The sequence below is a fragment of the Phytophthora cinnamomi genome, assembly GCF_018691715.1.
Source record: "Phytophthora cinnamomi strain GKB4 chromosome Unknown Contig7, whole genome shotgun sequence".
Taxonomy (NCBI): domain Eukaryota; phylum Oomycota; class Peronosporomycetes; order Peronosporales; family Peronosporaceae; genus Phytophthora; species Phytophthora cinnamomi.
In genome coordinates this window covers 1,251,829-1,275,911 of record NW_027150940.1, presented here as the reverse complement: position 1 = coordinate 1,275,911, position 24,083 = coordinate 1,251,829, and the positions used below count along the sequence as shown (strand labels likewise).

Here is a 24,083-nt window from a genome sequence, read left to right as displayed (position 1 = left end):
GATCAAGCATTGGAATACTTGTCGTCAGCAGGCTCTCCTTCAAAGTGCGGGCGGTGTTTGCTCAGGTAACACCAGACATCTACCCAGTTCTGCGGTGAGCGCGCATGGGGCAGTTTGAGAGCTGCAGGTTTTGATATGAAACTAATGGCAAATAGGGGCTGACACGAGTTCATTGACAAATTGATTCGAGATGTAGGGCTGCAAGCGAACCCAAACGCAACAGTGTGTTTACGTGTTGCAGGATAGGCTACTGTATCTGATATGGCTACTGTACCAGTTTAGTGGTACAACTACTTAGCAAGGGTATTGATAAATAAAGGGGCTCCCTCAGTCACGTGTTGGGCTGCAGTGCAGTTGATCAGGGAATGACCAGCAATTCGTGATTTCCCCGTCAGCCCCAAGTATCTCCTTCTCTCCCTCCGCCCACCGCAGGGTCAGTTTTGTAACACTGGTAGCACTTGTTGGTCAAGAACCGACGACCATGGCCCCTGCGACGCGCAAGAATGTCCACGACGCACCAGCCGCGGAAGGGGAAAGACAAGCGGAACTAGAAAAACAGCTCGCACTGCTGCTAGCCGAAATTGTGACCCTACAGGCCAAGAACCAAGGGCCGCGCCGGCCGGATGACCGAGTCGAAGCCTCGAGTCCCAAGCGGTCTACCCAAGTTCAAGGGGAAGCGCGACGAGGACGTACGCCAGTGGTTCTTCCAAGTGGAGACGCTGTGCCGCATCAACGGCCACGACGCGACGGACAGCAACGACACGCTGCCGGCAATCGCTGGTACCGCGATAGAAGAACCTGCATCGGGATGGTTCCTGTTCTGGGCCTCTCGAACGCCAGCGGAGGAGCCGACATGGGGACGGTTTACCCACGACGCCCTCGCGCACTTTGAAGCGTCAAACTACCAAGAGGTGCTCCGGCAGCAGCTTCGTCAACTCCGCCAGACCGGCGACATTGAAGAGTACAACGGGAAGTACCCGTCGCTGATCTTCTGCGTTGAGAATATGAACGAAGTGGACCAAGTCAGCTACTACTGCGACGGCCTCAAGCGCGCCACACAGGCCTACGTCAAGCTACAGAACGCGACAACGTTGAGCGAAGCAATGGATCAAGCCTCCAAGTACGGGATGTCCCACTTCGGTGGCGATCGCATGCCGGATCGTGAGAAACCAGAGCGTGTGCAACGGTTCCATGGGCCGCCGAGCTCGAACGCGTTCCGAAACAAGAGGCCGTTCAGCAAGCGTTCGTACAAGCCTGGTCACTACGCGCCTGTGGATCAAACCAAGAATGGTCCTGTGTGTTACCACTGCAACAAGCCTGGGCACTTCAAGCGTGACTGCAGCAAGCTGAAGAGCGAGCAGGGAAACGACCATCCACGCCAGTAACAGAGGGACCTGACGTGGCGAGCGCTAGCGAAGAAGGTTTAACCGTAAGCGAAGCTACGTTGAATCTACTTTGCGAGACCATCTCGTCTACAACCGCGCACCATTGTTTGCTGTTAAAGGAAACATGGAGCAGCGCGAGATCAAGATTGGCGCCAAGTTCTTGTTGGACTGTGGTGCTACGACGGTCTACGTGTCACGAGTGTTTGCGAAGAAGCATGAGCTGAAGACGCTCGTGTACACGGACCGAACGATCAAGGTGAAACTGGGAGATAACTACATTGGGGAAGCGTCCTGAAGTTAGCGAAGATAACCGTTTGCCTCCATGACACCCCCAACTACCAGTGTGTCGCTGTCGTGTTCGCCATTCCGGATGAATTTGGCTGTGTCCTTGGGATGCCATTTTTCGTGGATTTACAACCAGAGATCGACTGGAAACGTCGATGCTTCAGGAATAGCGTACCAGTTGGGGCCTCAGGAGCAGAAACTTCGACTCCCAGCGGGAAGTACAGTCAGACGATAGGTTCCGGGCTTCACCGAGCTGTGACCAGCGAAAGCTCGTCTACTATAAGCCGTGATTCCTGTCGAGCCGTCGTGCCAGAAACGCTGTTGGAGGGCGAAGCCGAAGCTACTGAAAGGCCAGCTGGTGACGCGGGGAACCTCTCTAGGCGAGAGAAGAAGAATGCCAAGGTTGAGGCAATGTTTACTCTTGGCGTAGTTGACTCGGAAGGAGCCCAAACGAAGTACGTCACACGAAAGAAGCTGCGGACGTTTCTACGGCTACCTGCGAAGGACCAGCCCGAACACGATTTCATGATTGTGCTAACAAACGACACGATCAAGGAGATTCAGCGTGACATCCGACGAAGTGACGAACCTGACAACGTCGGAACAGAAAACGCAAAACGATTCCTACAAACCGATTGGGAGTCGTTCAAGAAGAATCCCGCGTACCCTGTCATCCTTGAGTACAAGGACAATGTGTTTACACCCGAGCTGCCTGACGGATTGACGATGGAGCGTGATATTGAACACCGTATCGACGTGAAGGACCTCAACATTGCAATGTACCGACAGCAGTGGAGACTCGCACCGGAGCAGAAGGCTGAGATCGACAAGTGGGTGCGAGAAATGATCACTAAAGGATTGATTCGGCCGAGCATCAACCCTCATGCAGTTCCGACATTCTGCGTTCGTAAACCAGTGAGATGGCGCGTCGGACACGACTATCGGTATCTTAACAGCAACACGATCCGACAGAGCGTACCGAGGACGCGTAAGGAGGACGTTTTCGACAGTATGACAGGTGCCTACTACTTCTCCTGCAGCTCAAGAACATGAAGGTATTTGGTTCTGTCGGCTACGCGCACATTACCGACGAGAAGCACCGCAAGATTGATACTAAGGCCTCCAAGTGTCGATTCGTGGGCTACGAAGATGGTGTGAAGGTATACCGAGTTCTCAACGTGGCAACGGGAAAGGTGCAAATCGTGCACACCGTGAAGTTCGTGGAAACAACAAGTCTGGATGACGATGAAGTCATGGTGGAACAGCCTAGCCATGGTGAGTACCAACCGATCGGATCAGGACAAGTCGTGCCAATGGATTGTGAAGTTGGGGACGTGATCCACTTCAACGTGACATGGGCGTAAACGATGCGATCGTGCCATACGGATCGACACATCATATGATTACCCGATCGCGTGCTCGCCACATTGACGAGACAACGGATCCCGAAGAGGCAGGCGCTCGCAAGAAGCAAGTCGTGGCGCCCTCGACTACTGGCACTAAGCGCCAGAAAATGATGCAAGGGAGAGCTCAGGTCAACAAGGACCAACTCACAATTGAAGGTGGCCAAGCAATGGCTGCAACGGAAGAGGTCCCGACGTCATATGAAGAAGCTATGGCGAGTGCGGACCAAGTGGAATGGAAGAGGGCTATGCAGATCGAGTTGAACTCGCTCGTGGCCAACAAAACATGGAAGCTGGTGCCGAGACCAGCTCATCAACGACCGATCGGCTGTTGTTGGGTATTCGCATTGAAACGCAACGAGAAGGGACAAGTCATTCGTCACAAGGCCCGCCTCGTAGCCAAGGGTTACTCGCAACGTCACGGAGTGGACTATGAAGAGACGTACGCCCCGGTGGCTTACCTGAACTCGATTCGCGCCAAACTGGCGAAGTGCGTCGCAGATGGATACGACATCAAGCAATGCGACGTCGACACCGCGTTCCTGTACGGCAAGCTAGAAGAAGAGATCTACATGGACTTGCCAGAGGGACTCCGAGATCTCTTGACACTTGCCGAAGGCGATGGTGAAGAGGACGTCGTTTGTATGTTGCTGCAAAGGACTCAAACAGGCGTCACGAGTATGGAACGAAACGATTGACGCGCACCTCAAGGTGATGGGATTCAAGACTGCTGACGCCGACCCGTGTGTGTACACAAGAGGGGATGGAGACGACCACTGCATTGTGTGTCTCTACGTGGACGACATGCTGATCGCATCGCGGGACAATGCGGTGATTACATCGGTGAAGGCTGGAATCGCGGAGAAGCTTCGAATCAAGGACCTCGGGCGCGCACGTTTCATTCTTGGAATTGAGACCGACTACAACATGGATCACAAGACACTGAGGATCTCTCAACGAGCGTACACCGAGTCGATCATCAAGAAGTTTGGGCAAGAGAACGCGAAGCCGTTCACATCGCCTATGGAAGCTGGAGTTCATCTGATCAAGGCCAAAGAACCGCAGGCGGAAGAAGAGAAGACCAAGATGAAGACGAAGCCCTACCGATCGCTGGTGGGCAGCCTGATGTACCTGGCATGTGGAACACGGCCTGACATTTCGGTCGCGGTTGCCAAGTTCAGTCGTTTCCTGGAGAACCTTGGCCAGAAGCACTGGGACGCCGGAATCAAGGTAGTGCGCTACCTACTGAAGACCAAGGACGTGGGCATCACGTACGATGGATTGCATGGAACCGAGCTCGTCGCCTACTCAGATGCGGACTGGGCCGGCAGCCGCGACGACCGTCGTTCCGTAAGCGGAACGATGGTAATGATGTGCGGTGCTCCTGTGGTGTGGCGTTCGACGTACCAGAAGACTGTCGCGTTAAGTTCTACAGAGGCCGAGTATATGGCGCTGGGCGAATGCGTGAAGGAGTGCGTCTGGATGCGCCGTCTATTGAAGGACATTGGCACAGAACAAGTGGGGGCTACGGTGATCTATGAAGACAACCAAGGCGCGATGACACTGGCGAAGAATGTTGGATACCAAGCTCGCGCGAAGCACATCGACATACGCTACCACTTCATTCGCGAGAAGGTGGTAAGCAACGAAATCGAGCTGGAGTATGTGGAGACCAAGAACCAGATCAATGACTTCATGACGAAGGGTCTATCGTCGAAGACGCTGCGCTACAGAGTTATACACTAACAAATAGCCGCCACTTATTCTTAGACCCTCGGGCGGTGGGTCGTACTCCAGTCAACTATCGACGTTCAAGGCACTGGTCAGTCTAGAACGCATCTTCCTTCACGCGCACCACTCTCCGAAGAGAGATATACACAAATCAAATACACTCGCTCCTTGTACGCAGTCAATCAACTATTCCCGGGGGTGACTGCTAACTAACCACCCGAGATATCCTTGTGAACATGAAATGGGTAGCCACTCTTACCTACACGCAGTGGGCCCAACTGGGATATGGATGAATATAGTTACTTTTCCGACAGAGGTGAATTTAGTTAATGAAAAAGGATGAATATTGTCCAATGAGGTGTTAACCAAATTCACTTTTGACCAATTAAAATCGGTAGGGGTAGGGTATCCTGTTCCGACGAATTCCGACAAATATTTGTCGGAACTAGCATTAAAATATGAATATGCTCATACAAACAATAATACTAAAATATATTATTGGCAGATTTTGAATATTCCGATATCTCGGCACTGTCCTAGAATAGGCAGCAAATAGGCAAGACATGATTGTTGGTGGCTGGGACAGCTCACAATTAAAAAGCAGACGAAGCAGACATGAGCTTGACAGCGTTCGTGCCAGCGAACACGCAAAAAGCGCAGCACCGCTGTTAGCGCTTTTAAGCGTATGCTTCAAGATGAGCTAGTGAGCCTAGAGTACGTACAGGCTTGCATTGCGGTGGATACTACTGGTAAGCGCTTTGCCTCAATCATGGACCGCTTTGAGTTCTACCTGGCTACACATGAAGGTAAGAAGGGCAAGCTTGCTCGCAATACTGCCGTTTCGTATTATAGAAACGTGAAGCTCTGGTTGTTTGATCTGTATCCTCACCTAAGGGTGCCTACGGAAATACAGCTTCTAAAACAAAGTAAAACTTTAGACAAGCACTGTATGAAAAGAGAAAAAGGAGGTGTTGTTAACAAAGCGCCTCCTTGTACTAAAGAGGACTTACGTGCACTCAGTATGTCTACAGCAACGCTCGAGTGAACGCCGACTATCAGGATGCAGCTCTTGCCTGCCTGATGTGGCATTGCTTTGGACGCTCCTCGGACCTGGGGTATATCAAGAAGCAGCACGCGTGCTGAGCGGGTGGAGTGTCGACGACGTGCCCAGCGTAGTGGACGTAGCAGCCTTGGATTACTCCACGCAGGAGCAGCTTGCGCGCCTTCAAGACCTGCCCTACAGCTCGTGCTCGGGATTAAATGACTCCCGATTCAACGTCAGCAACAAGGTTCTCGCAGTACTTACCGCTTACCTGGTGAAGTACTTCCCTCAACTGAAGATGCTGTCGCCTTGCGCACCAATCGTAGTCCGCGTGGAGGAGTGCTTGGACGAGGCTGTGATCTCTAGAGCCGACATGCTTGCTTGGTCATCTGCCTTGAACAGCGCACCGTCGACTAGTTCTGAGGGCTCCAACAAGCAACACGATGAGGCAACGGAATGCAGAGGGTGTCACCACAGCGTTGTTATTGAGGAGCTTATTGCGATGAATCGCACGTTGAATGCTCGCCTGGGGTCATCGAGGCTGCTCTCTTGAAAGGTGCAAGCACGACGGTTACACAAGCTGCAGATGAACAAGGGGAAGGGACGTCAGATCCAGATCCCGAGCCCAAGTCCAAACGCAGGAAAAAGCAAGCCACTCACCTGTCGACTTCTTGGTACGAGTGGTACACAAAAGTACCTCCTGTCTGGAGCTCCACCGACCGACAGAAGAAGTCGAAATCGCGCCATGTTGTGGCCTTCACGAAGTTTTTCCTCGTCGGTGGCTGGGCGCTTGATGTCAAGGCGGAGGACTACAAGGATCAAGTCTTCGACGCCGGGCGCCGTGCTGAGAAGGCTGTGCTTGCTTTCTTGAAGTCGCGGGGTGTCAACGCGAAGGGATCCGGGAGTGTCCTTCGTGCGCTTCGTCCGCTGCACAAGGCTGGCGTCCTCGACGAGCGCGTCACGGCGTACAAGCGCCTACTCGCAATCGGAAGAATCGTGGACCCTGCACCACTGGATACACAAGACATCCTAACAGTAGTAGACCACGTATAGGTTGTGTTAGAACGTGCTATCAATACAATAGACGCACCGCAACTGCTTCACCAGCATTGCCATTAGCTTCTGCCGCGAGCCGCGTAGCTCACCAGCGGCAGCTCCTCGTCCAGCAGCAGCCCTTCGCCTCCACGTTGTCGCTGAGCCGCAACAGCTCGCTGTCTAAACGCAGTACGCCATCCTCCAGCAGCACCAGCGGCACGCCGTCAACCATCGGCACCGTCACTAAGTCGTCCAGTACGTCGTTCAGCACGTCGTCCAGCACACGTCGTCTATCAGCAGCTTGGCAGCACAGCACCCGCCATCCCGCCATCCCCAAACAAAACGAAAGCGCCAGTCGGACTTCAGCCGACAGCCTCAGAGCCGAAACTCTGCGCTCTAACCTTGAGCTATGGCGCTGGGGGGTGGGGCGGGGGCAAGCGGGCAAACGAGCGCGAGCTGTGTGTGGGCACGGTCTTGGGGACGGAGGGGGAGGTCCGCACACCAGTTAAGAAAAAATGAAGACTGAGAGAGGGGAGGCTCTGTCGGAGCCCCTAGACAGCTGGGACGCCTCACAGCCACGAATAATGGTGCGTGTGCTTGCCGCGACAGTTGGCGCCATCCTACTGGCTGAAAAAAAGGCCAACTAGTGATCACCGAACGACTTTGTCACACTTTGAGGGTTTTGTAGTGGTAGATGAGCACCCAATCACTGTCACGCATCAGACTGGTTGTCAAGATGCCCCTATTAGTGGGACCTCACCAGGCAATGCGGCCTCATTAATGAATTCACCCGCTCGTAAGCACATTGATCCGAGCCAAAAATGCAGTAAAATCGAAAAAGGTCGATTTCTCGGCCTAGAGGGCGTTTCAGGCCATTTCCTCGCGCCTACAGAGGGCCCTTTGTGGGTTGAATTGAGTAGCAAAAATAGGATTTTCTTTTTCACATCTCATTGCCCAATCAGCTGGGCCGGTTTAAACAGGTCCGAACGGGTCCTTTTGCTTGGGACCGCCTTCTGATTGGTCAATTTTGTAGCCATCCCAACTGTCGGAAACTGTTGAGATGTCGGAACGGTCACGATATGGAATACGCGGATCACTTCAGCGCCGGAGCACCGGATCCCCACGTAATTGGACTTGAGTGTGTGGGGAGCTCCGCGCCTTGTCCTACCGATCAGCGAACCCGATTCCTGGCTGACACTTGCTTCCACTTGTGCAGTAGGCGGTAAAACAAACTTTCTGTTTGTTAGCTGCTAGACTATGGCTAGGGGTATGTAAAGGTATCCTTCTTCGGTGTTCTTCTATATTCATCGTCGTGCGTCTGGCGAAAAGCTTGATTTGGTTATACTTGGGGTAGCTTGTCTTGACTTGAATATACCAGCCGTTTTTGCCTTGACTTGATTATATCCGTCTTGGCTTGATTATACTGGCCAGCTGTTGACGTCGACACTTCCGGGCTGGATCTTGCACAGCTTCAAGATACGTATCTTTGTCCGTGACTGGCTTCTCGGGGGCTTCGTACACAACTGCGGGTAAGGTTCCACGAGTCAGCGCATACTTGATACTGAGCTTCATAGTCAGTTGTCCTTCAACGCAGGTGTATCCGAGATCTGCGTTCAGGGATAACTTTGCTTTGCATGAGACTCTGCGGTCAAAGGCAGGATGACTCCACTCGGTAGCGTGATGCTTGTCTGGGCTTGTTTCGGGTGGCCAGCGGTCTGGGCACTGTGCACTTGTCTTCACAGGAATCTCTGGGCTCCGGGTGCACGAAATCTGTGTGCGTTCAAAACCTAGGCGAGGCGGGACACCATACACGATACGTTCGTGCAGGCGTTTTCGACGTTCCTCTTGTGTCAACCCGCTTAAGGACGGGGGCGGCTTGGACGGAGATCCGTGCTCAGGGTTTCTCGTCTCAACGCGGTCTTCCAAGCCTAAACGGCCCATCCTAGGTTTCTTCGCACTTCGTTCCGCGGAGCTTATCGAACGGTGGACAACCGGGTCCAGGGACAATCTCAGCCAATCAGAATGGCGGATTTAGCCACGTCACCGACCGGGTCAGTAAGCATTTGGTGGCTCTCGGGAAAATCCTTTTCAGCCTCGTGTCAACCGTCCCTTCCAGTCACGGTCTGTCATAGAGAAATTTCCCTTCGAACTGGTACATCATGGCTGGACCCAAGACCAACGGGGCTGACCTTGGACGCAGTTCGGTTGAACGTGATCGTGGGCAACTTCCACACTTACGTACGCTTCTCTGCCTTTCGCAGCTAGTCAGCAACTGTCAGCTATGCGGCCAAGGCATGCTCCAGCTGAAAATCATGTCCCCAAGATCCGTATCATAGCGAAATCTTCTTCAAACACGCGACACCGGCGCTCACTCACCACCAAGGCAGCTTCTCGGCTACTCAAGCGGCGTGGCAGCATGGCACAAGCGGAAAAGGGCACATACGAGGCGCAGAAACAATCGGATGACGAGCACCTGGAGAGCAAGCAGCAGGGCGGCGACGAAGAGAAGGGTCGCGGCAGTGGTGCGGGCGACGGCGACGCGACGGCGGGCTCAGGAAATGGCGCCGGGTAGATAGACGACAGCAAAGGCTCCGGCGAGGATCTCGAAGAGTCCAAAGGCCTGAGCGCGGACGTCCAGGCCTTGGGTGCGGGCAGCAAGGGCCCTGACTCGCATTCGCTCCTTCATCCTGGGCGGCGAGAGCGTGGCCTCGTGTCCAACGCGTAGTACGCTGGGATCTCCTCGTCGAGGCTCGTCCCTGCGTCCAGTTTCTCGTTTGTTGACGATGGTTGTCAGCGGCCAGCGAATTGGCTCGTGCCGACGTGTTACGCGGCCAGCGAACCGCTCCAGCTTGTCGGTGTCCCTGCGTCGGAAATGGCGTGCCGCAATGGGGCTCACCTGCGCGACGGCTATGGCGGCTTGGAGGCGTTGCAGATTCTTGAACCGAGACTTGAAAGACCTTGAGTCAGTACTCGGCGCAGGCGTGCGCTCAAGTATTCTCCAGCCCATTGATCAGCCGCCAGCGGACAGCAATCTCGCGCTCATGCTAGGATCGCTCACAATGCAAGGCAATTCGCGTCGGTCCTGACCGCATTCAAGCCTTGGCACCTCGCGGAGAACGCGATGAGCACGCTCTCCTATTTAAAGCGGTTGCTCGTCCAGTACCGACACGTCAAGGCTGCTCTCGAGTCCAGCGGGACTACCTCCGTCCGAGATGTGGTGAACTTGCGAACAGACAACGACGCGCTGCGCCGGGAGTGGGCTGCGATTGAGGCCTTTTGGCAGTCTGAGGTCGGGCGCGTCGAAGAAGCACAGCGTGGAACTTCGAGCCAAGCGGAATCTGGTTGCGCAGGAAGAAGACAACCAGTATCAACTGAACGCGCATGCGGACGAGATTGCTGACCTGAAGGAACAGCTTGCAACGTTTGAGGCTCTCTGCGAAGTTTTGCGGCGGGAGTTGCGCGAGAAGACTTGGAATGCTTGGTCCTTCTCGGATTTCTTGGATCGAGAGTCCAGCATTACCGTCTCTGGGAACAGGAAGCGCCTGCAAGAGCTGTTCGCACACTTCACGGCCGCCGGTCGACCTCTTGCGGCATGGATTACGAACATCTACGTGCTGGCAGCCGACCAGCCGCAATGTGTGTGCAGCGATTACCAGGCTGAGCGCAAGAAGACCAATGATGGCGACTCCGCATCCTAGCCCAAGTCTCCGCCCAAAGTCTGTGACCTCACTGGGGAGTCCAAAGAATCCAAGAAGAGCAAGCCAAGTTCGTCGCGATCCACAACCAAGAAAAAGCCGACGTTCAAGAACAGCAAACGCGCACTCAGGGACGTGTCTTGGGAGGACTTCAGGGCCAGTCTGCAGTTACGCCCAAGCACACACACTCCTGACGCTCAGTTGGCTCGACCTGCGTCGAGCGCATTGAAGTTGTCTGAAGATGAAGCACGCGCGGCTCTGCCTGGGCCACAAGTCTGGAAGAAGCTTCGGCACGACCTTCGTGTGGTGATGCAGGCTGGGTTCAAGTACGAAGACGCGTTGGAGCTAGTGCGAGGTGATCACTTAGTTCACCTTCTCATTCCTCGTGAGCCTTTGATCGAGATGCTGGTCAGTATGATCCGCGGCGATGAATTGGACTCCACACCGTGGGCTAATCGCGTCCCCGAGATGTACTACATCTGCACTGAAATTCGGCTTGAGAGCATGTTCGACCGGGAGGAAGACTTTGAACCGTGGCTTCCGCTGGAGGAGAACTCCGCCCAAGACGAGACTGAGATCATGTCATCCAGTAGCAGCAGCAGCAGTGGAGACTCGGCGTTCGAGCCTGAAGATGCAAGCGCCACGTCCGAAGTTTCTGACTCCAAGAGTGCGTCGAAGAGTGCATCCAAGAGCATCTCGGCCGGGGCCAATCGCAAGCTGGAACTGGTCGAGTCAGAGTCTGAGAGCAAGGGCACGTCTTCTACGCTTCGCCGTTCACCTCGGATCAACAGAGCTAAGACGGCCAAGGCAAAGTCCAAGTCCAAGCCTGCCCCCGCAGCCAAGGAATCCAACACGGTGTCCAAGGTCCTTGGGCAACTGATTGAGCCACCGCAGACGTCCACGCCGTTGGCTCAGATCACGTTCGAGGATCTGACATTGGCGCAGCTGAGCGTGATCGAAGATCCGGACCCGGCGCTGACTTCGTCGCACCGCTACTTTGGGATCAAGATGTGCATCTACCGCCGGAAGAGCAAGCCGCAGACCGTGGGGTTCCCGAACTACGCGCCGCAGAAGCGTGAGACTCAATTCCTGAACCTCCGCTGGAGCGCAGAGTTGTACACGGCGATTCTCCCGCTGAACAAGCACGGCAAGATCGTCAAGGCCATGCTCCCATGGAACCGCATGTTCGCTGAGCGCACCAAGGTCTTTTATTTTCACTCTGCATCCAAGCTCAGCGCGGCAGTAATGGTTGGACTCCCGCGTTACGTGGACTTCATGGAGGCGAACTTCCAGGCTTGGTGGACTTGCCGCCCTGGATCATGATCGACGTTGAACAAGATGGCGAGTCCAAGGATCTCTACGACAAGCGCCGAGTCCGGACGGACTCCTTGATCCGCAAGTACAAGACCGAGGTCAAACGCCTTCGACGCATCCCCAAGTTTCCTGAGAGCCTGTTCCAAGAACCGGGGCTTTGGCCGCTGCCTCAGCGCGCCTGCTATTGGATCTGGGAGGATCCTCGCGTCGTCGACTCCAAGGGTCACCCCAAGCTGCAGACCAAGCAACTGGAAGAGCTGGACGAGCGTGAGCCTGCCCGCACCATGTGGACAACTGCTGCCAATGAGGTCGAGCGCACCAAGCATGTTCCTGACGAGCTTCGCAGGAAATCCATTCCACTCCCCAAGCGCGCGCGCAACTGGATGGTCCCGAACCGTGCGGACAACTCAACCGAAGACGACGAAGACGAAGACGCCGATGACGATGAGGAGAGAGAGGAGGACGAGGAAGAAGAGGAAGAAGGCGAGGAAGAGGAGAGTGACGAGGAGCTGGCCGCGTGAGCTGTTGAACACACTCACACGTCGCCAATTTGGACGCAGCTTGAACATTACTTTTTCTGCATGTTGCGTAATGAAGCCTTTTTGAATCACTTGCGTCCAATCTCTTTCTCCAACGCTCAGTCTTCCCTCCCTTATTGCACTCAGTCCTCATCCTTGGTTCACATTCTCGATTCAATAGACATCTCTGAGTCTTGTCGCCGAAGTCATAATTATGCAAAGCCATCTGAGCTCTCCGTTACCGTCTCCATATCACAACTCAACTTCATCATTTCCACAGCAATCTCAAACTCCACTCACAATCTCCGTTCTCACTTGCACTGAAGCACCTCCAGAACTTTATCTGCGGTCAGCGCCCACTCGCCTTGTTTCAGGGTTTCATCAGTGTCAGGGACGTTTTCAGCCATTTTCACATAGTCCTCGATCTGCAGTCAGGTGTGCGCGTTCAACGAGCGCTACACACTTGGATGGTCGTCGCCTGCCTGCATGGGGCTGGAAGCGAGCTCGCGCTCTAGCTCCCTGGTTAAACCGATACCGGAGGGCACCGCAGTTCAATTGCGTTACTGGTAGCCATTCCAACTGTTCGTATCCTTTCCACTTGACGAGATATTCTCGAGTGCGGCGAGAGGTTCGGGTGCGTTTGACCCAGCGCAAGTCCAAGATTTTCTCCACTTCGTATTCTCCGCTCACAGTGTCAGCCTCCCAGCTGTCCTCGGAGAGTAAGGCGGCGTCGAAATCATCGCCTTCTGCGACCTCCACATTCTCAGTCGGGCGTTTAGGAAACAGCGCTCGAGGTTTCAAGCGGCTCTCGTGCACCCAAGGGTTCGCGCGGTAGCCAGTGTCTTTAACCTTCAACTGGACGCTGAACCCGTCATGCACTTCCTCGATTCTGAATGGGCCATGCCACTGGTGAGCCAACTTCCGAGTCAAACCAGGTTGAACCTTGGGTATGTAGAGTCATACAGCGTCGCCAACTTCGAACCCAGCCTTGATGCGTTCAGACAGCTCTTGCCATTTCTGGGTTGGAGCTTTCGAACGTAGTTGTTTCGCTTTCTTCTGCAATTCCTCTGCGCAGGCTTGAGCGTAGCTGTAGTCTTGCTGCATCTTGCGACGCCACTCATACGCGCTGCGTTCCACTACACTCGTTGGCTTGCGTCTGAGCATCGCGGACAGCGTCCCTTGGGCTTCCCATCCATGAACCAGGAAAAATGGCGTGTCGAGCCGAGTTGCGTCGAAAGGCGTATTGAGTGCGAGCATCAAGCGTTCAGCGTGTTCATCCCAATCGCTTTAGTCCGATTCGGCGACATACGCCTTGACACTGTGAATGACAGTCTGAACGGAGCGCTCCTGTTGGCCATTAGCTTGAGGGCGATAGGTCAGGGTTGCTCGCTGTCTGCTGCCAAGCAAGTCTCTGAATCGGGAGAATGCTTCCCTCATGAACCTGGGTCCTGGTCATGGCGCAACATTGAACTTGCACCAAATTGCCTGAACACTTGCTCCTCGTATGCTTCGGCCACGTCCTCAGCGGTCGTTGAACTCATGGGCTTGCACATCACAAAGCCTGAAAAAACATCCTGGAATAATAGCAGGAAGGTATTTCCACGTTCAGACTTCGGGAGATGCGTGACGAAGTCCATAGACACCACTTCAAGTGGCCGGCTCGGCTCTATATTCCCCGGTGAGGGGCCTGCATTCAGAGGTCGTACCTTGGCCGATGTGCAATCAGTACACTCCTTCACGAAAACTTTCACGTCGGCGTACATGCGTAGCCAATAGAACTCTGAGCGCAGTTTCTCGTACGTCCGAGTTATGCCCTGGTGCCCACCTTGAAAATCTTCGCGAGCGTAGTGCAACACATCTGGCCGCAGGTCCGTTGGGACGACCAGCCTGAGCTCGGACTCCCTGTCACGGGGTCGCCCTTGCGTGGCTGCAGCTAAGCGATAGAGGACTTCTCTGGAGTCAAGGACGTACTGGTCAGCGTACTTCGCAATCTTCTTGACCTGAGCGTGGGAGAATTGTCAAGTTCTCCCTTCAGGTTTATCTTGATATTCACCAGGAAGGCGTCCCCATCCTGATGTGCCTTAATTCGACGCCAACGTTCCGGCTGATACTCCCGCGGTCCCATCGGTTCGCCTTCGCCCGCTTCCTCTCTTGAACGTGCTCGCGATATCACAGTCATAACCTTGGCAGCAGGGGTCAGCGGTGCCGAGTCGAAGGCTGAGCGAACTCCATCCGAATCAGCATTCAGAGTCGAAGCAGTGAGTTCAGCTGTGAGTGCGCCACTGGCAGGTATGTCTTCGTTGTGAGATAATCGGCGGCCTGATTGAACAAGCGCTTCACATGCACTAGCTGCACAGTCTTGAACTTGGTTCTGAGCACTTCGTATTCGGCGAGCCGACGTTGAAGGTTTGGCTGATTGGAGTTTATCAGACCTTGGGTCTGTTGTATCACAATCCTTGAACACACCATCATACATTTGGCCAAGGACCGCACATGCTGCCCACGGATTAGCATGAGGTATGATGATGAATTGCCTTCCGCGAACAGGATGGCGCAGCATGGGAGTTGAGACAATCTTGCGCTTCAGGATCTCGAACGCCTCTTTCGCTCGCTCCAGGTCTCGTCCTGCACGCACTTGGTCCTCGGCCAACTCATAGAGTGACGCAGCCACCACAGGGAGATGCTCCATGAACTTGTTTATGTAGTTCAAGCTCCCCAGGAAACTCTGAACCCCTTTGAGCATGGATGGGAACGGCAGATCTTGAACGGACTTGGCAATCTTGGGCACGGCTCGGATCCCTTCTGCGCTAATCGCATGCGAAAGGTACGGAATGGTCAACTTGCCAAACTCACACTTCGGGAGACTCACGCAGATGTTCCAATATCTCAGCCGGGACAGAAGTGCAATCAAATCTTCGCAGAGTTGGTCCCGCGTCGGTGCTCCGTGCGCAATGTCAACAACGTACGAGCTGCGTCAGAGTACCGGGTCCATCTGAGAAGGTGCAAGGATGTTACGCTTGAACACTGTCATCTCGTCAGTCAACGCTGAAACCGCGGCTGATCGCTCCACCTCGTCCGATGAATTATGTCTTGATCGTCGGAATTACGCAGACCGTGAGCATCAGTGCGATCGAGCTTGGGGATGTCCAGCTTCAGGAATTTCAGCACATCACGACCAACAAGAGCTTCCTCCCCAGGCGGCAAGTGCACAAATCCCCACAAGCAGTTACTGATCGCTGCCTGGTAGACGAGCGGCGCATTCTTAAGTCCGAACGGCATTCGGATACATTGAAAGTGCCCAAACGTGCAAATGAACGATGAAATCAATTTGGCGCGTTAAGTCATCAACACCGCCCAAAAGCCACTGGCCATGTCCAAGCTCAAAAACCACATCACCGACTCGAACCCAATCAGGAGATCTTCAATCAGGGGAAGCAGGTACCGTGATAGCTTGATAAACTCGTTAACCACGAGGTAGTCAATGCACATCCTGATATCAATTCCATTTTCCTTGAGCACAATAGCGATCGGTGAAGCCCACGCTGACTCAGCGTGCCCAATTAGGCCCGTTTCTAGGAGTTTCTTGGGCAACTCGTAAACCTTGACCAACAAATGTGGGAAAAGCCACTGATCGCACATTTCCAACTTCCAAATCACAAACAACTCCACGAGCAGGGGCGGGAATTCCATTTCCGTCACCCAAGAAAATTCGTCGGTGATACTTCAAGATCCTCTTCAACTGAGCTTCCATTTCTGGAGTCGTAACACCTGGCTCGCCGACATCCGCTTCTTCAATCTTGCACTCAGGGCTCAAGTCTTGAATCTCAGGCACCATTGTGAGTTGATCGCGCAGTTGCGCCATCAACTCGCTGCCTTCTCGGATGTACACAGGCGGTTCCAGGTCCAACTCCTCTATCGAGACTCGCATGACCCGTGCGTATTCTGTCTCTAACCGCTGCACAAGTGTTCTCGAGAAAGCTTGAGCACAGGAGCGTGTAGGCACATCAGTCTCTCCATCCGCGTTCAAAGGCTGTTCATCTTCGGTAACTACGGGGGCTACAGGAGCACTCCCCGCAGCGATTACACTTTGAGCGCGGGTCACTTCCACGACTGGATCCGTTTGCACTTCGGCGTCCCTAGTGCTTGGACCAGGGTCAGCGGGTATTTGCACCTCTGGTTCCACCTCACTAAACGTGACCTTCAACTTCTTCGGCATTTGTTCACTTGCACCATCCGAACCTGAGCAGTGCCGGGAGTTGGCCGTAGCATGATCTTGGACGGCCACGGATAACTCGGCGTTTGCGCGCAGGGCGGCTCTTGGTCATACAACACCTGAGCCAGCCGATCAGCTCATATCTGGGCTTGGGCAGACAGTGTGTTCTCATAAATGAGTTGTTGCCACTCTTGATACTACCTTTTGCCTGGACGCACGAGACGGCCAGCACGGGGAAAGAAGCCATACTCCACAATCCGAGCGACATCGGTACGTGTGTCGATCCAAACCAGCTTGTCGGAAATGTTTGCAATTTTGACTGCGGTCGGCCAAGACATGGCCGAGTAGATGATCTTGGTCACCCACCGATCACCGCGTCCGGCCCAAATCACTTTATACTGGGGGTTGGACTGCCCATAGTCGATGCGAATGCTCGCACTCTGCCCTGGTCGCAAGTAAAGACTCTCCTTCGGCCTCACAGGCAGATCAGGGCCCACACGTGTGCGGTCAGGTCCACAATGCATCAAGATCGTTTCTTCATCCGGAAGCTGAACCAAACCTTCTTGTATCGAAAGTCGCACTCCAGCGCTGAACATCAAGTTCATACCAAGCAACACATCCACTCCTTTACCAATATTCGCAACCCAGATCCTGAAAACGTAGACCACTCTTGGACCAAGCGTGATCTTTACCTCAGCATGTGCTGATATGTATGTCGGAACACCTCCCAGTCCTGAAACCTTCACCTTCTTGTGCGTCTGTAGCTTGAGCTTCAACTTACGTGCAAAGCCAAAACTCAGCATACTAATAGACGCCCCAGAGTCCAGGAGGATCTTAGTCCGACAGTCATTCACAGCACCATGCACTACGTCAACCTCATGCGCTTCATCTGGTTCATGATCTTCCCACCATCCATAACGCTCGCCTGGGTGTAGTCGAAACGCCACCCGGGAGTCCGCGCCCGAGGTATCCTGCTGCACATTGTCTAAATGCACAGGGCTTGAGCGCACTTTGGTTGAATCGTGGGATGAGTTTTGAAACACATTCATGCATTGCTGGTTATCTTGGTCTTTTCTTCTTCTTGTCAGCTCTGGGCCGACGTACACTAAGGCACATAACTCTAGGGTCTTCTTCAGCCCGACCCGTTCTGGAAATCTTCCAGCAGGCTTAGTAGTTTAACGACTTCTCCCCAGAGTCACCTTCACCAGTCTGGACGGCGTCCAGGGTCTGGTCCTTGAGTGCACCTTGGCGGGTGAGCTTCTTCATAGCTTGAAACGCTCTCCAATCTTCACACGAAATTCCACGATGAAACCGGCTGCAACCTGGACACGGAGTCGTCCGGCAAGCTTAAGTCGGATGTCCTAGCTGATGGCATCGATCGCAGATCAGATCCGCCCAGCAATTGTCCTTCGAGTGTCCACATCTGGGTCTGGACGCTGGTCAACTTTCTGAGTTATGGGACGCCATCCATCAGCTTCCAGAACGCTGTAGACTTCCTTGGCAACGTCTTCAGTCTTGAACACAGGTGGCGGTTCAGCGCGCTGAGCTTTGGTTCCGCGATTCTCGCGTCCCTGGGCCAATGCAACCTGAACAGCGGGGTCACTGGTCTTCCTTCATCATCTAGCTCTTCAAACCGGACGTGTCGTACAGGCTCCAAGTCTGGATCGGGCTCCGAGTCTTGGACGACGAATGCACGGCCAGATCTGGGAGGCTTGAAGCAGCCTTGAGGGTCATTGTCAGCGCGGAATTCGCGGCTCCTAGGTGGAGGCGTGTCGTAACCTTCTTCGCGCCAGATATGCTCATGTCGCCTGAGTGCATGCTCAACTTCGCTGATGCTCTTGAACTTCTGACCTTGCCGCGCGGTTTTCTGCTGAATGTCCCTCAACTTCTTGATAAAGCGACGGAGGCGCCGCTCGCGATGCTTGGACGACTTCTGGAACTCAATCCCGGCCTTGACTGCGGCTGCATGTATCCTGTAGAAGAACTTGCGCGGAGTTTCGCTCGAGCGCACCTTCATTGTGTAGTATCGCTCAGCGTAGGATCCAGTCGTCCGGCAATACATGATCTTGAACCGGCGCGACAGCTGTAGGTTCCAGTTGTGGCGAACAGACTGCGGGAGTTGGGCGTACCAGTCTCGCAGCGAGGAAGCCATGCTTCCACGTAGCTGGCGAATCTTCATCTTGTCCGGCCAGGAACCTTGAGTAGCCATGTCGATAAATCTTTCCCACCCGCCAACTCGGTCCTCCACAGACGCGTCTTCGTTGAACTTCTCGACCGCACTGTAGTTAATATACGGCAGATACGTCCACACTGTCGTGCCTTCCTTGGTCGTCGTCGAGGTGGTCAGGTCCAGGTCAAAATCATCGCTTGAGTCGCTGCTGAAGCCACTTGAGCTCGAGTCGCCATCGCTGGAGTCCGAGGAGCTTGAGTAAGAGCCGTCGGGGTCAGATGACGGCGGGTCTGCGCCCTCCTTCTTCCCTTTACGAGAAGAGGTTCTTCTGGGCACAGATGTTTTAGCCGCACCTTTCGTGGCCGCAGCTTCCGACTTGGCTATAGCGCTCTTCGAGGCCACCACAGTGCTCGTCCCTGGGGAGCTTCGGTCTTGTTATGACGGGCAACACCGACTTCAGTCGTGTTCTTCAAGTGTGCATTGCCGGGACCGGAGACCACGATATCATTGATTGCACCACATGTCACTGGATTCTTGGTTGCATAATCAGGGGCTCCCCGACCATCCGCCTTTACCTGAGTTGGAGGCTGAGGGGTGGCGGTTGCACGAACACCTTGAATCTGGGTCAGTGTTGCACGAAGTTCGCGATTCTAGTCAGCCAGCAATTTCTGCCGGTTCAGTGCCGCTTCTGCTTCCGCCTTCCGTTCTGCACGCTCACGGTCTCGTTCCAGGTTCATGGCTTGGATGGTCTGCTGGACGGCTTCCAGGCGCGCGTTCACCTCGCAGGCTGCTTGCTCGGCACTGCGGTGCTCTGCCCCCGCTGCAGTCAAGTGATCCTGCAGGCGTCGGTCAAGCTCCGCCTGGTCCAGCTCTCGCTGCTGCCCAAGGGGCTGAGCAGCTCGACTTGCTGCAGCATCACGCTCGCGCTGGACGGCTTCTCCGATCCTTGCCTCCAAGTTTTCAGTCTCCACCGGGCCGCTGTCGAGGGCGGAGTTCCTCGACCTACACCAGGGTAGGCACGACGTCCATGCTTACGCGCAGCGTGCACGGTGCTTGGTCTCGAACATCGTGACCAACCCGATAGACGAGGCGACTAAAGTCGTCACGTTCATGAAGGGACTGAGAGATGGGCCGGTGAAGATCTATCTCTTCCGAGAGTACCCGAGTACTGTCGGAGCTGCAATCACCCTTGCCATGCAAGAAGTGTTTAGCCTGCGGCAGGCTAAACTGCATGCGAACGTGCCGAGGTCGCAACCGCGTCCGGTAGTGAGCACGGGAGGTCCGGAACCAATGGACCTCTCGAATGCAACGGCCGCTGGTCACCAGCAGCACGGAAGTAATGTGTGATGCTTTCGTTGCGGAAGGGTCGGTCACTTTGCCAGAGAGTGCATGGCTCCCGTGCACTACAATGGTGGCCATCGTGGCGATGCCGGGCATTGCCGCGAACAAACAAAAAACGTGAACATCAAGTAGGCGCGGGGCGCCCTACTGGTAATGCAGTCGCGCGTGCCGACATCGGGCACGCGACACTAAGGACTGCAGCCCCCCAGTGAGACCAGATCTCGCTGCAAGAAACAAGATGACAGGCCGAACCTAGTCATATTGAAGGTTTACTCGAAGAGAGCGAGTGACTCTCGTCGCGCTCTGGTAGATTCGGGCGCGTCGAACAACTTTGTTCGACTGCGGAGTTTACCGAGTCTTGGCTTCGAGGAGGTAAAGGTACCTCGAAGTCTTCTGGAAGTTCGATTGGCAACAGGTGCCATCGTGAAGACCGAGGAGCGCGTCGTGAACGTGCGCTTCTCGTGCAAATAACGGGTGTTTGTCGAACACTTTATCGTCCTGGACCTGGACGATAAGTTCGACGTTGTTATGGGCATGCTGTGGATTGCACGGCATGACCCGGTAATTGACTGGAAGCTGCGCACGGTCGTGCGCTTCGGTCGCGACTGCGGAACAGAGAGCGATGGCCCTGTTACTGCAGCGCACGCACCAGCAGGTGCGCGCGACTCGCCAGTCGAGACAGCGCTTAATGCCGCTGTCCCGGAATGCCCAAGGAGTGCGCGAGGATGCGCACAAGTGGGACTCACGTCGGCAGTGCTGCCGACGTCGAAAGATGATGATGTGTCGGTTCCGGGAACCAACATTCGCGTTCAAGTACGCATGGGACAGTCCCTGACCCGAAGAGGTCAGGTCGACGCACCGTCGGTGATGAGGGGTTCCGCCAATAACTGGCGTCGAGGAGACAAAGGCGTATCAACTCCGGGGGTTGACGCTGCAATCAGTACGGACGGTTGCAAACGTCCCGTACTGACGCAACTTGTATACTGTCGTGCAGCCGGGATGCTCGAAGAAACATGCGGTCAGGCGGGGCTTGATACCGCGCGTCCGCGGACAGGGTCCGCCGGCGAACAACTGTCCATGGCCGGGCCTGGACCAGAAGAACCACCGTGCGGAGACGGGCTCCGCACAACAAGAAGACGGCGCAAGCGGAGAACGCTGCGCAAGTCTCGGTCCGGGACCGAGACGCTACAAGAACTGTCTGCAGGGCAGACAGAGGCGGTGACGCCGGGCGTCGAGACGCTGAACGTCTTGACGCGTACCGATACTGGCTTCCAGTATCAGGAAATGGAACTCGCGAATCCTCCGACAAGGGCGTCGGAGTTGACTTCGCTTCCAGCCACGAGCTGGACGCGCTTCACGCGCGACTTGCACGATGGACGCATCAAGCAGGTCTGCGTTCTTTCAGAAAGGGAAAGAACGAAGAGCGAGAGCGAAGAGCTGAGGCAGCTCTTCATGGGAAGTACCACGAGAGTGGAGACACGCTCAGTGCGAAGACGAAGCGAGAACTCTTCGAGGAACAAGGCTGGGACTCGCTGAAGTCGAGTCCCTATTACGAATTGTTGAGGGAGTACAAGGACGTACTCCCGGAAGAGATTCCTGCGGAGCTGCCGCAGGATAAGGGTATTGAGCACGAGATTGATCTCGTGCCGGGCACGAAGTACTGTGTCACGCGGCAGTGGCCACTGCCGCGAGAGCAAGTAAAAGTAATCGACGACTTCTTTGAAAGTCATCACAAAGCAGGATAAGTGCGGGAATCAAAGGCCACGCACAGTGCTCCGACGTTCTGCGTCAAAAAGCCACAGCGCGGATGGCGCATCGTTCACGCATACACAAGCTGAACGATGCGACGGTACCGGCGCAGACGCCGATACCACGAAACGATGTTATCATCGATTCGATGGCAGGGTGCACCGTTTACAGTGCTCTCGACTTGCGAGATGGATTTTATCAAATCCTAATGCGTGAGCGCGATATCCCTCTCACGGCAGTGAGCACGCCAAGCGGCATGCTCTGGGAATGGCTAGTAATGCCACAGGGGCTTAAGAACGCTCCTGCGACCTTCAACAGGTGCGTAACGCACTTGTTGCGCTCGGTGCGCGACTTCGCACCGAGCTACTTCGATGATGTGTTTATCCACAGCCGGGCTGAGGACGGGGAGACCGACATTGAGATGCACAAGGTGCATCTCCGGAAGCTACTTGAGCTTATGCGAAACCATAAGCTCTACGCGAACCTGAAGAAGTGTATCTTCGGGGCGAGCGAGATACCCGTCCTCGGGTGTCTCGTAGGGGAAAATGGTGTTCGCTCTGACCCGGAAAAGGTCAGAGTGATTAATGAATGGCCAACGCCTTCAAGTGTCAAGGAACTGACGCAGTTCCTTGGCTTGGCCACGTACTTGGAGGATTACGCGGGCAAGATCCGCCCGCTGTCACAGCTTCTTAAGAAGGCAGCTGTGTGGAATTGGACACCCGATTGCCAAAAGGCATTCGATGCAGTCAAGCGGAGCTTGACTGAGGCACCGATCTTGGCAGTGGCTGACCAAGATCGTCCATTCCACGTCGTATGTGACGCATCCGACTTCGCGATCGGATGTGCGTTGATGCAGCACGATCACGAGGGCCGTGATCGTGTCGTCTACTACCAATCGCGTCAGCTGAAGCCAGCTGAGCGCAACTACCCGGTACATGACAAGGAACTCCTTGTCATGAAATACGCACTCGCAAAGTTCCGAGTGTATTTGCTTGGAAGTAGACCATTCGTGATCTACACCGACCATGCATCACTGCGCACCGCAGTGAAGTCACCACACATATCACAAAGAATGGCGAGATGGCTCTCATTCTTTGCGGAGTATAACGTCCGGGTCGAATACAAACCTGGAAGATTGAATGTGGTGGCCGACGCGTTATCACGTCGGCCGGACTACGCAGAAGCTGCTGACGTCAATGCCATTGACGTCATGCGATCGAGCAAACCCACATCGGCTCTGTTGGACGATGTGAAGGTCGCGTACGCGCACGACGCGGACACGAAGCTCTTGCTGGCCTATGGCACAGCGCCTTCTGACAGGTCCCGTCAGAAGTTGCCCAAGCACCTTCGAGCGCGTGCACACCGCTTTCGAGTGCACGACGGATTGCTGCTTTACAATGCAGTCGATGACAACGCGGATCGCGTTGTCGTGCCGAACGATCATGACCTGCGACTCAGGATCATGTACGAATATCATGACGCCCCGACTGCGGGACATCTCGCACGTGAGAAGACATACGTCCTTCTCACGCGCGACTTCTACTGGCACCACCAGTATAAGTGGGTGCGCAAGTACATCCGTACTTGCGAGGTATGCCAACGCGTAAAGCCTGCGCCATTCGCGCAGGCTCCTTTACAATCACTACCGACTCCGTCGGAGTGTTGGAAGTCCATGTCTTTGGACTTCATCTTTGGTCTTCCCCCGGACAGCGGAGGGAATACCGACGTTGTGGTCTTCTTCGACCGCTTCAGCAAAATGGTACATCTTGCTGTGGTGCCGGCAGAAGTGACAGCGAAGCAGACGGCCCGTCTGTTCGTCGACATGGCGTTCAAACACCATGGCATGCCGACCGACGTTGTGTCGGACCGGGACCCGCGCTTCACAGCGAACCTGTGGCAAGAAGTGTTTACACTTCTTGTGAGACAGCTTTCAATGTCGACTGCGAACCATCCGCAGACGGACGGCCAAACCGAGCGCGTGAACCGCGTGCTCGTCGACATTCTGAAGAGCTACGCTCACTCGTTCCAATACTGGAGCGAGTGCTTGTCGATGGCGGAATTCGCCATCAACAACTCAGTGCATGCCTCGACCGGGCATACACCGTTCTACGTGAATGCCATGCGGCATCCACGTCTACTGAGTTTACTCGGAGTGATGGCTCCCACTTTAAGTGGGGGGGATCTACGACTGCAAAACAGCAG

At 54.7% G+C, this 24,083-nt stretch overlaps 3 protein-coding genes across 3 annotated transcripts; all 3 read left to right on the top strand.

Moving 5' to 3' along the window:
- Nucleotides 1-10,002: 10,002 nt before the first annotated feature.
- On the top strand, nt 10,003-10,579 carry IUM83_11178 (uncharacterized protein; the record flags this gene model as incomplete). The annotated part of the gene is made up of 2 exons (XM_067935725.1): nt 10,003-10,170; nt 10,232-10,579. 2 exons carry the CDS (start codon nt 10,003-10,005, stop codon nt 10,577-10,579), a joined length of 516 nt encoding a protein of 171 aa, XP_067798797.1.
- Nucleotides 10,580-10,978: 399 nt separating this feature from the next.
- IUM83_11177 (uncharacterized protein) lies at nt 10,979-11,899 on the top strand (the record flags this gene model as incomplete). Its single annotated transcript, XM_067935724.1, has 1 exon — nt 10,979-11,899. One exon carries the CDS (start codon nt 10,979-10,981, stop codon nt 11,897-11,899), a length of 921 nt encoding a protein of 306 aa, XP_067798714.1.
- A 65-nt stretch (nt 11,900-11,964) lies between these two features.
- Nucleotides 11,965-12,411, top strand: IUM83_11176 (uncharacterized protein; the record flags this gene model as incomplete). Its single annotated transcript, XM_067935723.1, has 1 exon — nt 11,965-12,411. One exon carries the CDS (start codon nt 11,965-11,967, stop codon nt 12,409-12,411), a length of 447 nt encoding a protein of 148 aa, XP_067798913.1.
- Between the last annotated feature and the right edge of the window lie 11,672 nt (nt 12,412-24,083).